Here is a 16,363-nt window from a genome sequence, read left to right as displayed (position 1 = left end):
CTCCAGATCCACGGGAGCTGCGAGGGGGAGATCAAAGCACAGCTGGTCAGGAGCGGGGAGAGCATCCGACCGCGAATAATTGTTCCAGCTTGAAATGCCAAGTGACGGTGAATGGCATTTGAAACAAGTGGTAGGGTGGGGCTGCTCAAATCTGTTCCTGGTGGGGGTCAGAGAATCACAGAACTGGTCCCACTTCATTTAAAACCAACGTTGGTTTTGAAATCCTTGAAAACACCTGAGTTTTCTGGTCCGTTTAATTTTTCTGCACCGGGCTCTCATTTTTGTGAGGTTTCGAAAGCTTGGGGATTTTGGTTTTGCCTCGAAAGTGAAAGAAGGCTGAGGATTTCCCCCGGGAAGCGGAGCTTCTCGAGGCTGGAAAGGCTGCGGAGAGCTTTCTCCTCGGGAGGTTTGTCCTGGCCCAAGATGGCTGTCAGGAGGGGCGTGTGGGAGAGAGGAAAGGCGGGAAGCGCTGGACAGCTGCCAAGCATTTCCAAGGGCTGTGTAGTAAACAGTCATTAGGCGGAAAATGATCAGGATTAGCGCTTTCTAAATGGCTCCAGGGCTGTTCTGGGTTTCGTAGGGTTAGTTTTTGGTTTGTTTTTTTTTTTTACTGTAAATCTGCAGGTGTAAATCTGAAATTTGAGAGACTCTGAGCTTTTAAAAAGTAAAAGCTAAAGAAGGTTCTACCACTTGTGTGCAAGCATTCCTACATAACTGCATCACCCCGCTGTACTAATTCTCCCGAGGTAATGTATTAATTCTTATTAAATTAAAGAATCATTTAGGTGAATCATGAAATAAGATAATATTGACATAAGGCCCAATCTGCTCAGGATCCAAGGCAAGCGATCATGGCAAGTGAAGGATGTCTCTTTCTTCGTGTATGGGAATTATTTCATATATTTCCATAACCCAAGATAATTCCAGACCTTAGTCTTCTGTAATTCAGAGAAAGGTGGAGGCTTTCCATAGAAAGCCCTTAATGCCGGGAGTGTGACTCGGGAAACCAGAGAGAATGGGCACTTGTCTTTTGTGGCAGATGTTGGCTTGGTGGCTGTGACAGAACATGGTGTGAAATGGAGCTTTTCTCTACTTTTCTCTGCTTCTCTACCTGTCCTTTTCTAAAAGTGCTTTTTGCCATCTGAATTCCCTTCAGGAAAGGGAGGTGAACACACCCCACCCATGCCCTCTCTTCAATGTCTCTTTACCCACACTCAGTGTAGAGGCTGTAGTCATCTTGTATGAACTCATGTAAACACGAATAGTAAAACATTTTAAAACCTTTTTTGAGCTAAAAGTGCAATTGTGACTGATAAAGTTGATTTCAGAGCTGTGGGAAGGACGTAATCTCCACAGATTTGTTTCCAACCCTCCAAATTTACCAGATTAACTGTTTTGCGGATGGGAACTGAGTGTCTAAATACGTAATGACATCCTGACCTTTATAGGATATGTGCTGTGATCCCACATTGTGGGAAAGGATGAAATCATTTTTCAGGAAGAATTTATCAGCAGCTGTGGTTTGTGGGAAAGGTGAAGGGCAATGTCAGGCCATCCAGCCAAACTGAGGTGTGTCTTGGGTGAGGCGGGAGGGGGCCTGGGTGCTCCTTGATGGGTGTCAGAGCAGAGACTCGGCGGTCCCACATCCATGTTTTGCTGAGATACAACCTTTTTTGGTAATTTATCCTCCTTTGTAAATGCTTGGAAAAACAATTTCTGAGTAAAATACGCTTTGTTTTGCCACTTTGTGCTGGTGGAAAGAAATCTTTCCTGATGTAATTTGAAATGGCAAAACCATTACAGGTCAGTTATGAAAAATGCCAGCAACTTTCTTGTGTTTTCTCTTTCGTGGTGTTTGCTGTCAGTTGCAGAGCTTTGCACATTTCAAATGTTTTGTAGAATTAATTTAGTGGACCAAGGTTCAGAAATCTGGATGGGAACTGAGATACTTTTGCAGGCAGCTTAAGCTGAGTGAGGTTTGGGCTCTTTGCACTGGGCAAGCAGGAGTCCCCAAAAATGCTGAGCAGATGTCATTTGCCAGAAAATAGGAAAAAAGGTGAAGATTATCAGGTATTTTGGATACTGAGAGATTTAATCATGGATTCTAACTGCTGGGGACTTGGCATGATGTGTCAAGTTTATTTTCTGGGCCATGAAGTAAGAATGAAATTGTCTGATTGCATTTGAAAGTTGCTGGGTAATGAATACAACAGCCAAGATCGTATTTAAATATAAAATGAATATCAAGTGGCATTTATGGAACTCTGAGGAGAGATTGTTGCTGAGAGGAGACAAATGGAGATCAGAAGTTACTGGTTTTTGAAGGAGGAATTCTGGAATATTTTTCCAGGATAGCACACATAGTTATCTTATTAAAAACTCCAAAAGCAAACAGGTGATAGAAACAATCTGTAGGATCCTGTCCAGTGGGGAGAGCTCCATAAATCTTCAGCATCTGTACCCAATTACTGAGCTTCTCGGGGCTTTTTTTTTTCTTTTTCCTGTAGTGCACATTTCTCACTATGAACTAATAGTACATAATAATAAAGTGCTGGGTGTCTGCCAGCACAAACAGGGCTTTGGCGAACTTTCCCTGTGTTTGTGGAAGTAGAAAAGCAATGCAGCTGTTGGGCTGGGGCTGTGCCAGCTGAGGATCCATTTCCCAGACAAAAAGATCAGAATGAAACAAGAATCAGATATTTTACATATCGCTGCCTTATGCTGGTTCTTCCTCAGTGTTGCGATGGTGGGGTCTGTGGGCAGGTTTTGGGCTTTGCCCCTGGAGTGATCACAGTTCCTTGTGGTTCCTTGTGGTTCCTTGTGGTTCCCTGTGGTTCCTCCTGTTCCAGGAGCTGGGTTGGAGTCCTTGGTGTGACAATGCTTGGTACAATTTCCCCAGGAAGGCAATGCAAAGGGCCATCAAGCTTTTGGATCCTTTGGACCCGTTCCCCTTCCCGGGGTGCGTAGGGCGGGCTCTGTGCAAGCCAGGCTGTATTTACGTGTGGCCAGAGGCTGTTTGGATCCAAGTGCCAATAACAATAGTTTGCTTTGAAGGAGCCAATGTCATTGGTGTGTTTATTTGCCTGTTTTACTTGGAGAATCCAGAACTGTGAATAACACGTGCTTTGGAGGGCTCTGGGCTCCTCTTGTGCCCCCAGGGAATTGAGGAGCCCTTCTCCTAGCCCTGGCTCCTGGAAAGGCCTTTGGCTGCCTGTGTAGCCAAGGTCCAAGCTGGAGGGATCAGGGCTGGCCAGGGTTTGTGTCCTGGCTGGACTTGCTGGACTCACTGGGAGTAAAATCTTGGGGGTGGTAGACAAGACAACACTCCAAGGATTAGCAAACGGACATGGAAAACCTGGAAAGAGTCATCACTCTATCATATAGAAAATGATAAATACCTCTTCTCTCACATGAATCAGCACACAAGGATGTGCACTAAAATATTTATTAAAAGACTCAGCCATAGTGGAAACATCAAAGAACTAAAATACTGACCCGAGTTATTTAAGACATAGTTTTTTGGGGGTTTTTTGGGCTTTTTCTTCCTGTCTATCATCTTATTTCCCAGGGTTTTACATTCTGGCCCATGTGCTTTCTCCTCCCAGGATGCAAATTGTTTGCTCACAATACTCTGAATAACAAATTGACTTAATTTAGATGGCATTAAGGCTCTTTAACCCATCCCAAAGGCCAGGGATGCACTGTGGACCTACAGGCTTGCATTTAAATGAAGGCAATAATGAGATAGATTTCTCTTCCTTGCCTGACTATTTTATCTATGCAACAGATGAAAGTTGGAGGGGAAAGGTTTCTGTTAGTCTTGTCGGGAGTTGGTCAAAAAGAATGTGAAGAATGTGGAAAGGAATTAACAGCTGGTGTCCATTTAAAACTTCCATGTGGGCAAATGCAGTCAGCCTGCTTCGTTTTACCTGTTGTGTTCCTCTGGTCTGTGCCCACTAACCCATTAAACGTTTAGTTTAGAGGAGAGGAGGCCAGTTCAGATGTGGTGCTCTTGAGTCCCCTGCCAAGAAGTGGATGATGTGTGTTGTGCGTCCCTTGGGGAGGATGAGACACGTTTCCTGCTCTTTGGGAAGCAGTGGCTCTAGCTGTGCTTGGTTACTTGAACCAGGAATCTTGTTGGCCTGATAGAATCGTGCCTTACACTGTCTGACTTGGTGATTTACTTGTGTGACACCTGGCATTTCCCTCTTCCTGGGGAGGGATCCTTTTCCAGACTGCTTTCAGCCATGTTTCTGGTTTTTCTAGCTGAAGATGTGCATGTGCATTGCTGCTGTTGCAGGCTGTGCTGATTTGCTGGGCAATTCTTAACACTGCTGTTTTCACGTGGGTGTTTAGTATCAAACTGCTGCATTTCTCAGTTCACTTTCCAACCAGCTCTGACCCACAGAAATGGTGGCATTCCCTCACCCACAGTCAAGTACTGTCTTCATCTTCCCAAACCAAAAAATGTCCCATTCTGTTGGTTATTCCAGATTTATTGTCGTTCAAGAGAGAACACTTAGAATGTGTAGAGTACCTGTAACATATTCCAGTGAAGAGACAAAGCTTTGCATGATCCTGGCTGTGACTTGGGCTCCAGCATCTGAAGGAGGTGCTTGTTCTGGAGCAGGCTTTGATGTGCCCCCTCTGGGACCAGCACAGTGTCCTATTCAGAGTTCTTTTTAAAATTCCTCTTTAGCAGGCCAGCTCCTTGTCCAGATCTCAGGAGCTGATCGAGTGTCTCTGGCTACAGCAGAGCTCGCTCGGTGAGGGAGGTGTCGGGAATCTCTGGTACCTGGAGCCAGTACCTGTGTGGGAGCAGGTGGATCATCTCGGCATTGCTGTGGGGTAATTAGTGCTGGTTTGTGTCTCCTCGTAATGGGAGTCTCTGCGTGTTTGGACTCGGGACTGCTCCTTCCTGGGTTGGTGCTGGAGCTGCTGAAACCAGCTGTTGCTTCAGCTCTGTTGCCCTGTGGAGACAGTCAACAAATCCTTCTCCATTCCTGCCCCCAGAATCTGGATTTTGTTGTTTGTTTGTTTATTTGCTGATTCCAAACCTGCCGACTGCTTAGCAGGTTATTTACTCCAGGCTGGCCCTTTAAATTGGTTCCCTGTTCCGCCTGCCTGGCTGTGAAGTATCGCTAATGAACAGAGTCCAGAACAAAAGCTTCCACAAGAAAACATCCTTTTCTCCCCGGGCGTCTCCCTGGGTGCGGTTTCCCACCGCCGCTCTGCAGTTTGGGGGCAGAGCCAAAGCAGCTCAGTCTAATTCTTCCTCCCTGGAAGTTGTCACCAGGCAGCCTCCCCCGACCAGCAGCTCCGAGCGGAGGAGGTGCCTGTGCACAGCCTGCCCTCAACTTCTCCTCCTTGGCCGGGAGTGATGAAGCCTTTCCCTGCCCTTACATAAAACCCTCCAACACGGAGGAGTTCTGCCTAGGCGTAGATCAGGGTAGCTCGACATTACTCCCTGGTTTTGTGCCCTCTCCCTCAGGGACACTCCAGGATTGCCAAGCCGTGAGCGTGCTCAGCCTCCCACGGCTGCCTCTTGTTCTGGCTGTGCCTCGGCTCAGCACCGCGGCGTGACCCAGGTGGGCGCCGCAGCCTCCTCCCTGTGGGAAGGAAACGGGAGCTCGCAGGGATGCCGGGAAGGGAAGATGGGCAGAGGCTCTGGCTCACTCCCACTCTTCCACAGGTTGAACTCCCATTGATTTGGCTGGGACCTTTCGGAAGGGTGGGGTGTGGAAGTGGAGAGGGAAAATACAAGGGCAGGGAAGACAGCAGTTGGCTGGCTGGTAAGCCAAGCCTGTTTACTTGGCAGCCCTCCTCCTGTAAGGAGGTCAGAGCTATCGCATCTCGGCTCCAGAGACGGACGGCAGGAGCAGGAATGTGCTCCGGATGGAAGTGTGTCAGTGCCTGGAGTCAGCTCTGTAGCAAGGGCAGGCGCAGGGGTGCTCTCCTTCTAAATGTAATCCAGGGCCATCATTTCTGTGTGAGACCCGCCCGCTAGGAGTGGGAAGTGGGGCAGAAACTCCAGTCTCAGAGCCGTGGCACAGCGCCTCCGGTCCCTCTCCCACCCCCAGAAACTTGGCTGTAGCTCTCTTCATTTGAATTAATACAACAGATGTAAACTGATACTGATAAATTACGTGGTCACACAGAGGCAATCACAGCATTTCTGGAATGACCCAGTGATGTTCGAGTTGTCTTTTTTCCCTGAGGGAAGTTTCCTTGTAGGTTGCAAGCTAAGGTGCTGTCTCCATGATGCCCCTCTGCCGGGTGCCACCTGGCACTGCCAGTTTGCTGCCCAAGTAAACAGTGATGTCACCGAGGGCATTCAGGTTGCCTGGGACTTCCTGCCAAGTGAGGGCCATGGCCAGGGTCAAGATGTGAAGCTTTCTCTGCACTGACAGCAGTGCCCTCGTCCGAAGGAGAGCCAACTGTCTGGCAGGCCAGAGGCATTGGGAGCGTCTCCGCTTTCAGTCCTTCCCCGACACATAGCGAGTTCCCAAAACTCAGAGCTCTGTTTCTCATAAGCTAGGTCATGAGAGAGTGGAGACCAGAAAATGAGGAACTCCCTTCCGAGGGCACCTGGTTTTTATTGGAACTCTGCTCTGCGTGAGCGCTTGAAAAATACTGAAAAAGAATTTGTTTTGTTCTGCTGAAGAAAAGTAAATACCACTGTAGACAATTGCCCTGTATTTTCACATTCTTTTGGTGAAGGTCAGCCCACAGATAACTTCTAGAACAGGGTGATACTAAATATTGTCCTTTAAATGCTCAGTGGCTGTGGAAGGAATTTTTGGGGTAGTTTCTTCGGAAATGTGTTAACAAGTAGTGAAATACATCAGTTTTTCTTCCTGCCAGACAAGTTGTCCCTGGTGTCCTCCACCAGTCCATCTACAACTACTTCTTGGAGGTGTTTGGAACGTGATCTTTGCCTTGCTCCGTGATCAGGATGGCGAAGGGTGAAATGCAGAGATGTCTAACACCTTTACAAGGTGGTTTGGTGAAACAAGGTCCTGGTCTCCTCCATGGTAGCTGTGGAACGGCTGAGTTGTGCTAAAGCTGAGGGGTGGATCAGAGTAAAGGTTATCTTGAGTGAGAGTCTTTGTCAGAAAAGTCCTTCCTGTAGTTCCAGAAGGGACTCAGCTGACCTGGACCCTTTTTGATTCCGGCTCCAGTTCATTTCCTCTTGTGGATTTTATTTGGGTTCAACCCAGAGCACTCTTTGTGATATATATTGACAAGATATTGTTAATCCTACTCAGATTTTTTTATCACTTTATATTACTTTAGCACCATCAGAGCATTTTTGCTATTACTTTATTCATCAAAAAGTTCAGGCAGTTCCATGGTCAAATTTTCCTGTCTAAGAATTTATAGTAAAATAAGTGCATGGGCTGTAAGAGCTGAAGGGCTCCTGGCCTGCTGGCAGTCATATTCCCCAGAAAAAGGAGTGGCATGCCAGCTGCTGACCCCACAGACCAGAGCATACGGGTGCACTCGCACATATTGGCTGCCTTGTAAAGCCCTCACGACATTCGGGATGCTATTCCAGTCCCGAGCAGAACATAATCCCTAGTTTGCTGCTCATTCCTTACTCTTCAAAGTGACCAGCTGCATTTGCAGCAGAACAAGTCTGCAAAGTCTGAAGAGCAGATTCAATTAAAACTTATGAACTGTCACTTGGATCTTCCTCCATGGGAACAACCTCCCTTGGCCCAGGCTTTGGAAAAGGCACCTTCTGGATGAGTTACTCTGCTCAGAAATGCAGCTCTTTCTGAAAATGGGTGGGAAATCTAGTAATTGGAATGTAGAAGTTATAAATAATGCAAGAATGGAGGTGGAGAGAGAAACTGCTGAGCTGCTCCCCCAGGTTTTTTCCAGCTAAGCCATATGTATGGCAGGACATTCCCAGATATCTTAATAGTTTCAGGGTCTGTCTTTCACTGACACAGGGAAGACTAAGAGGATGATGAAAGTGGTTTTGAAAAGCAAATAACCAAGAGCTGTATGAATTTAAATGTATGGGAATTTCTTTACTGCCCTACTTAGAAGTGGAAAACAGGATGGTGAGTTTAGAAAATCCTCAGCTGATGGTTCGTAAATTTTTTTTTCTTATATACTCAGGAATCTTTCTTATAAGATTCCTGAGTTACATCTCTTTTGGCTGTGTTGGATGCAAAGGTGGCTTGTGAATTGGAGTGAAGCTGTATTTAATTCACGGCTCTCACTGGAGCAGCCACGGACTATCTCATGATGTACTTATTGGAGTTGAACCAAGCTCTTACTGCTTAAATACTACTGACCTTGCCCAGCAGTACTTGTTTAGGGAAAACCACAAACACATGACAAAAGAGGTTGAATACTCTGTGTTTTGCTTAAGAACTAAATAAAGAGTTAAGATATTTGAGCGTTCTTTGAGCTGGGCCCAGGATGTGGAGTTTTATTCTCATTTATTCTCACGGCCCTTGTGGGTGTTCATGCTCTGTCGTGTAACTCCAGGCCCTGCTGGATCCCCATAGACTTTCCTTTTCGCTAGGGATGCAGGAATGCTACTCCCTAGGAGCTGCTGACTGCTGAGACAGAGCCTTCCCCTCAGCAGCTTGGAAAAGGAAGGGCAGCCCCAGAAGGAATTCGGTGCTCACTCCACCCTGAGGTGTTGTGTGTGCTAAGTTCAGTTCTGCCTCATCTTTGTATGCCTCTTTATTAACTTCTTTCCAAAAGCAGGCACTTTCTGCCTAAAACGTCCAGATTTTTTCTGGTTCATTCTGTTCATGGTTTGTATGTAGTTGGTGGTGGGGCAGGTTGGAAGGTAGGGCATCCCTAACCTTCCTTAGAGGATGGTTCAGGGGCAATATCTATTCTAGGATGTTCCACAGGGAAATACAGAGGCCTAGAGAATCTCACCCCACAACTCCTGTTATGTGTCCTATCTTGGATGAAATCCATATGAAACCTCCTTCTTCCCTCCTGGTGTTTTAAGGAGGCTCTTCAAATAATGTTAGCACATCTTGGGATGTAATCTCAACTGGATGGAGCTACCTCAGGTTACAGAGGGCAAATTTGGACCACATATATCAATTAAATTATTCAGGATAATGTGTTGGAGTCCAGGTCTTCTGGATGATGTATGAAAAACTGCATGAAACTTCACTGCTCCAAGTGTAGAGAGTATCAGACCAGAAGGTTTTAATGGTCTGTGCTGGAACTGAAAGGTTTGAAATAGGGATTTGTGGTTTTAAATAACCTATTTTCTGTAATTTTGAGTTTCTCTGTGCTCTTGGTGCCCTTGGCTGTGCTTGGTTGTTGGAATCCTTGTCCCATGTGGGGCATGTGGTGCTGGGTGTGCACTGGTCACCCCCTGCTGACAGCACTGAGGGCTCCAGTACAGTGAGGCTGTGTCTGTTTTCAGGGAGCAGCACAAACACTTTCTGAAGTTGTTTCAGTGCTAATTTAATTATGTTCCCGTCTCCCAGCTAGAGTGTGATATCCTGGGGGCCTCAGAAGGAAAACAAGAGCCTGGAATCCACTCTTAAGTGCCTGGTCTTTGGAGTGATGGGTTATCTGAGATGTGGGAAGCAGACCTCCCTTGTGAAGGACCGGCTGCCTGATTTTAGTGACCTTTGCACACTTTTCCAGCATGTATTGGGAATAAAAAGGCTTCAGTCTTGCCTTGTTTGTGCATTCCTTAAGTGCCCCACACACTGATCGTGGCATTTGGTAGCACAGCCTGTCTCCCCTTTGCTGTGACCTTTCAGGGTGCTTTGGGCTGTTGGGCTCCACATCCTGCAGGAGTCAGCACCTCGAACTGGGTTGGCTTGGGAAGCAAAGACAAAGACATGGAGCACTCTTGGGCTGGAAAATGCAGAAAGAATATGGTTCTGTTTGTGGAAGGAAAGATGGGATTGGGGGAGGGTGAGAGGGGATATTGGAGGTCGAGCGAGGTACAGCCTTACTGAGTTACTGCCTTTATTATTTTGGGATTGGTTCAACAGCTAAAACAACAAGCCAGAACGTGTGTACTGCCCCCTCTGCCCTGTCGGGACAGGGGAGCTCCTGTCCCTGGAAATGTGCTGCAGTTCAGCATCACAGGGGCTGAGCAGGGAGAGAGCCTGGAATCGCCTCCTTGGGCTTCAGGCTGAGAGATGGCTGGAATTGGGACATGCATTTTCCAGTCTTTCCTTTATGCTCAGGACTTCAGTTGCTCAGTCCAAGGGTTCTGTACAACCCTTGAGTTTCTACACAGTGTTTTGTAAATCCTTGCAGAGTTTGACCTGTGGGGGTGTTTGATGTGTATGTTCATTTGTCATCCAGCCCTAAGCCTCTCCCAAGGTTGAGGAGAGGATCCCTGTGGATTCTGAGCAGGCCAGTTTCCTCTGTTTTGAAGCTTAGGGTGATAATCTCACCCTGTTGGGGCGACAAGATGTGGGTGGGCCCTGAGAGTTCAGAGGAATTTCCCTTCTCCTGTTTAAATATTGGCTTAAAATGACATTTTAAAAATTTTTAAATGTCTGTTATGCTGCTGTTGGAGGGAGCTGAATGCTGCTCAGAATAAATGCAAAGTTTGGTTACATTTTATCTAAATTTCCCTCTTTTTAGTTATAATTATTGCCCTGAAGTGAGGAGCTGGACTGGTGAGATGGTTTAAGGCATCAGTAGGGGAGAATGACTGACTGAGAGGGAAAGTATCCTGCAAGGAGGGTAATGGAATTGCTTTCCGTGCTTGTCCAGCCTTGGTTTCAGAGGGCTACCAGAAAGGAGGCAGTGTGTAATTTTGGTTTCTTGGAGGTACATATCTGATCTGTGGGATCAGGACACCATTCTTTTTGTCACAGTGGTTGTGTGCATGCTTGTCACCAGACCCATGTGCTCTGGTGACCTGGAGATGGCAGTGTCTGTGTCCCCTTTTCAATCCTGTCACACAATCAGTGGGAGTTAGAGATGAATTTACAATTTATCTTTAATGCCAGGAAAGCTGCAATAGGTTGGGCTATGTATTAGCCAGGGAACAGTCTATTTACATAAGCCGTGAGACCTTTTAGGGATTGCTGTTCAAACTATATTTTCTTCAATCACAGTGCCATAAAAACCTCTTGACAATCCTAAGTTAGAGTAACATGAATCTAACTACAGCCTAGCATGTTTCCTGAAAGAATAGTAAATCTTGAAAAAACAATGTTTACTTTAAAGATAAATGTAACCATTAGGAAGTAATTCCAGATGTGTGGTTATGGCAGAATTTCAGGGATTACAGTCATAGCCTGTTTAGGGAATTACATGATTGCATTTAAGAGTAGCCAATGAATTTTTTTAAAATTAATTCATTCTTCAGATGGGCCGAATAAAACTGTTTGTTTTCTATTATCTGAGAAACAAACATAGCTGAATCTGGTCTATTTATGAAAGTAAATACAAAAGGTCTGACCCCTGGATGTGGCCTTTGAAAGCTGTCTGAGAAAACGCTCTTCCTGGTAGCTGATTTTTTTCTTCAAGCCATTTCTTCTTTTTGAAGATAATGCCAACACCCCGCCCTCAGATTATGCAATAGGTTTTAAGGAATGCTTTGAAATGAAATGGCTTGATCTCTTTTGTCTCATGAGGTTGTCTAGCATGGTACCCATAGCAGAAGGCAACAGTTATATTTTATATATCAATGAGGAAGAAGTTCGGGGATTTACAGCTTTTTCTTGACCCATCATGGTGGGCCTGCAGATTCAGGGCCTGGAGCAGTTCCATGCTATTTAGTAGTTCACCCCTGTGCCTGCTTATCCCTGGAATTGCCTGTTAGCATCTCCAAGCCAGGTCCAGGCAGTACTGGCAGATGAGTTTAGGAGGGCGTGGATTAAATGAGAAACTCCAGAGCCTGCTTTCTCTGCTTTTAAGCTATAAGACGTCCTAGAGTGAGTCCGAATTGTGAATAGTAAAGAAAATCTGCCATTTCTGAAATGTCTTGTTCCCAGTGTGTTTATCCAGTCCTGAGAGTGGGTTGGCTTGAGCAGGATGCCGTTCAGGATATTGGTAGCTGAAATTCCTGTTGCCTCTGGCTCTCTGCAGAAAACATCATTCCTTTATTAGAGGGGTATCTCGGCTTAAAGCCAAGCCAGGATGTTTAGGTGACAAAGGTTGTTCCCGCTGGAAAATGGGCTTCCTTCTGTCCCTGTGCTCCTTGGTGATCTCTCTGTGGATGTTGGTGGGTGCCTCATGCAGAGGCTTAAAGTAAATCTGTAAATATAGGTTTGTTACATGCCTGTGTGTGCTACAGCCCCCCCCCCCCCCCATCGCCCAAGGTTTTCAGCATGGTCCTTCAAGTGCAGGGCTGACTTCACAGGTGGATTACATTCAAGGTCATTAACAGTCATTAATGGCTACATTAAGGGCTCCAGGAAAATGCTGAACCGTTTTCCCCTGTTACTCCCTGGGCAGTCACTGGTGTTGTTCATGTCAGACTGGGACGCCCTTAACGTAGACACAAGATGTGCTGCTGTAGCTCGTCCCAGCTGCAGGACCTCCATCCCTGCAGTCAGGAGCCTGCAGCTTTCTGCCAGGGCTCATGTTTATCTTCCCTCCCTGTTCCCGGAGGCACCAGTGGGTTGTGCTGGATCAGAGCTGCAGCAGGACTCAAGAAAACCTGTTTTCCAGCAGGGGCTGAAGGTGGTAGCTGCACTCTCTGTAGCTGGGTTTGTCTCTGGAATCAGGATTCTGTTGTGTTCTCCTCGCCTCTCTTTGCTGCAAGGTGCTTATTTTTATCTGTGCAGTGTTTTCCTGCTCCCCCGTTTCGCTGTCCCTGTGGTGGGGAGCTGCATCCCAGAAAAGGGAGCCTGATGTCAGGGAGCGAGGTGCAGCTTTTATTAGAATCAGAACAAGGATGCAGGTTTTCCAGCCCTATAGGTGTGAGATAACAGGCCATTTCATGCTCAATTTAGCTTTGTCTGGGATAGATTTTGCTTGTGCAATGCTCAGAGTGGAAGAAGTGATAAAGCACAAGTTAGAGCTGAATTTATTCTGGATCAAGTTTGTGTTTCTAAACAGCAGTGACACAGAAATAAATCAAATCCCATGGCTTGTTCCATCTATATTAAATTACATGTCACTGCATCCTGATTTTGGGGTCACTGATTTTTGTGGTTGGAGCTGCAGCTTTTCCAGTGGCACATCTGCTCTTCCTTGAGCACTGGCGAATATAGAAAAGATGGAAAATTATGCTGTCGACCAGCCTGTTCCCACTCATTGTTTATACCCCGGCTGCTCCGTGGATTTAATTGGAATTAACCCTGATTTCAGCCTGTGTACAGGGATCAATGGGAGGTTTTTGTCTAGGCCTGATGCTCAGTGAGGATCAGCTGGGGAGCGCTGTGCAGAAACGCGGCGAGTGAGATTAAATCCTTCCCCCCCGTCTTTGCTCCATGCTTTTGTTTGTTCCCAGCGGCAGGATCCGGCCGGAGCGGCTGATCCATCCCCAGCTCCTGCGGGATGCGCCGCGGGAGCATCGTCCGCACGACCTTCCCCAGAGCCAGTTCTCCTCGCGTTCCCCCGCTCTGTTGGCAGCTTCCCATGACTAAAGCGATTCCTTCCCACCTTTCGTGAAGGTCGAACACCCGCACTCAGCCCTCGGCAACAGCTCCTTATGTAACAGCCGCCCCGGCGCGGCTCCGTTCCCTTTTCTGCGCCAGTCCCCGGAGTTTGTCCGCGCGGAAACACGCGAGGGACCTGCCGTGGGCCGGGGCCGGGGGCCAACCAGGCGGCCCTGACACCCCGGGCCCGGACGGGGAGTTCACGCCGCCGGCGAGCCGCGAGGCGGGTAGATGTCGCGACATGCGGGTGCCGGCAGGGGCCGGGCCGGCAGGTGGCGCCAGCGCGCGGGCGGGGAGGGCCGTGAGGGGCGGCCCCGGCCCCGCCGTGAGGGCGGGCTCGGCCTCGCCCTGAGGGGCGGCCCCGGCCCCGCCCTGCGCTCCGGGCTGCCGGGGAGGGCGGTTGTGCGGCTGCTCTTTTTGTTTTTCTTCTTTTTAAAATTTTATTTCGAAATAAGAAAGTGAGATAAAAGAGAGGAAAGATAAGGGAGGCCCCAGGCGGGGCGTCGTGAGGGGAGCGCGCGTCCCGCCCGGGTAAAAGGGCGTTCCCCCCTGGCTCCCCCTTGGCCATTTATTTAACTGCGTTTCGGGTAATTATTGCGTTTTGCAAAGGTGAACTGCGTGTTTCCGTATTTCCTGTGCTCCTCAGCGTCTCTCTGAGCACTGACTGGTGAAGGGGATGTGCGGCACTGTTCCCGCTGGGCTCAGAGCTGTGTATAACCTCTCACCTCCTCCAGAGGTGTCTGCCTCTCTTATATCTAGTACTGATAAATACATGGAAATCCTAATCAGAAAACAGAATAAATATGCAGACAGCACCTTGAAAGAGGAAAACCTCACCCCAAGGGTTGCACTGGTGGGCTCCATGCTGTTCCTGTGGAGAGTTCAAAGTAATGCATCATTTAGTTGGTTTTATCTGGATTAGTTCATACATAAATTGCCAGGACCAGTCACAAAGTCAGTATTTGCATATGGAGACAGAAATATTTCTTCAGATACTTGTTAAAAGGCTTTTGCTTGTCAAATGCTTATGTGGCTTTTTGAGAATCTGTATTTTTTTTTCTATTTGTATTCGCACCATTTTGTAAAGGTATTGAGGTCATCTTTGTGCTTGAAGTTTTTCTTATTTGAGTTATCCACAGCTCCATATGCTTTAGGCAGCACTCACAAATCTCTAAAGCCAATGGTCTGCTTTTGAAGATGACAGCTGTGGAAGTGTTTTGCTGCACTATTCCATTCATGTTCTGCTTTGTGGAGCTGAGCATGACGATTCTGGATGTGTGTATGCAGCAAAGCTTTTGGCTTTGGTAAAGCACTTAATTTTTTGAGAATATTTGTCCTCTGAAGGAGTGGTTAGTATCTCACCTGTTCTTGAGCTTGTCTTCAAGTTGAAGTCCCTGATTTAAGAAACCAAAACTCCTGAGCTTGACCTTTACGACTTTCTTCCGATATCTGTGTACCACCTAAATGATTATTTTTATGTGTTTTTTCTTTGACAGAGGGTTTTAGGAAGAATCTGATGGTGAGGAGAGGCTAAGGAGAAGACTCAGGATGACGACAACGGTAGCGACAGATTACGACAACATTGAAATCCAACAGCAGTACAGCGACGTCAACAACCGCTGGGATGTCGACGACTGGGACAATGAGAACAGTTCTGCTCGGCTGTTTGAGCGCTCCCGCATCAAGGCCCTGGCTGGTAAGCACTGACCTCGGAATCGGGGAAAAAAAAAGATAGGTAACAAAGCTCTCTTCAAAATACCTCCATCTGGAAGTGTGCAAAACTTCTCACTGGTCCTGGAAAGGAGGAATGTGGTAGGTGGAGGTAGTTGTCATGTAGTAATGAATGATGGGACTATACATTCTTTCCGAAATACTTGCTGTCTTCTGCTGAATTCCACTGTCGTCAGCAGAGAATTGAAACTGGATTGGATCTTTTCTCATTTAAAACAAGATTACATTCGATTATTGCGTATTAAAGGCCATACATTAACCATATTTGTTTATAGAGCAAAGAGATTATGTCATGTCCTCTCAGCTCTGAGTCACTGCCCTGCAAAGCAATTTTTACAGATTCTGTAAATGATTTCCTGACTTTTATGGTAGCATGCCCACATTTCTGACCTCTGAACAAAATGCCTTTGCAGTGTGGGACAGGCTTAGAAAACAGCTCAAAACTATGCTGAGCATTCTGCTGGTGAAATCTGAGCTCCGGGGATGGTTTTAAACCTGACACTTCATAAGGTGTTGAGACAGGTTTATTGAATCAGCTGCACTGAGACAAAGGTATCACCTGTTCCATTTGTGATTCCGATGGGGCTGTGTCCGGGGTGCAGCGTGCCCTTCTTGCTCTCCACTGCATTAGATGCCAAACACCTTTATGTGTCGGGCACAGCCAGGATCAGGTGTGGAGCTCAGCAACAGGGAAATGAAGTAGTTTATGCAGGTGGGCAGAGAACAGATCACATAACTCTTCCTGGGGATAGTACTGGTATTGACTTAGTGGAACTGCTCACAGAGAGGGGACGTGTGTTAAATTTTGCTGCCTTTAATTACAGCGGTTACCATCGCAGTGTGCATTGGGAATGGCAGGGAGAACACTTTACTTGGGCAGGGCTGTGCTGAGTGGGGTGAGAAACAGCTTGCTGGTGCCTGTGGTGATAGACAAAATGAATCTCAGCTTGGGCTACTTTATTTTAATAGTTTACTCTTGTTTGAGGAAGAAACTGTGTTTTACTCCTGCCACGTTAGTGGTTGTAGGTTGTATCCCATTCCTTGGGTAGGAAATGCTT

General features: G+C 47.0%; 1 protein-coding gene across 5 annotated transcripts in view; it reads left to right on the top strand.

Annotated features, from left to right (window-relative positions):
* Positions 1 to 16,363, top strand: part of SPTBN1 (spectrin beta, non-erythrocytic 1) — a 116,059-nt gene that overhangs the window by 18,968 nt on the left and 80,728 nt on the right. For all 5 annotated transcript variants that reach the window (XM_040057498.2, XM_058419635.1, XM_040057496.2 and 2 more), the window contains exon 2: positions 15,071 to 15,270. In XM_040057498.2, coding sequence (XP_039913432.1) covers positions 15,123 to 15,270 — 148 coding nt within the window. In that variant the 5' untranslated portion in view covers positions 15,071 to 15,122. The remainder of the gene's footprint in view (positions 1 to 15,070; positions 15,271 to 16,363) is intronic.

Source organism: Hirundo rustica, chromosome 3, assembly GCF_015227805.2.
Source record: "Hirundo rustica isolate bHirRus1 chromosome 3, bHirRus1.pri.v3, whole genome shotgun sequence".
Classification (NCBI taxonomy): domain Eukaryota; kingdom Metazoa; phylum Chordata; class Aves; order Passeriformes; family Hirundinidae; genus Hirundo; species Hirundo rustica.
This window is presented reverse-complemented; position numbering and strand designations above follow the sequence as displayed.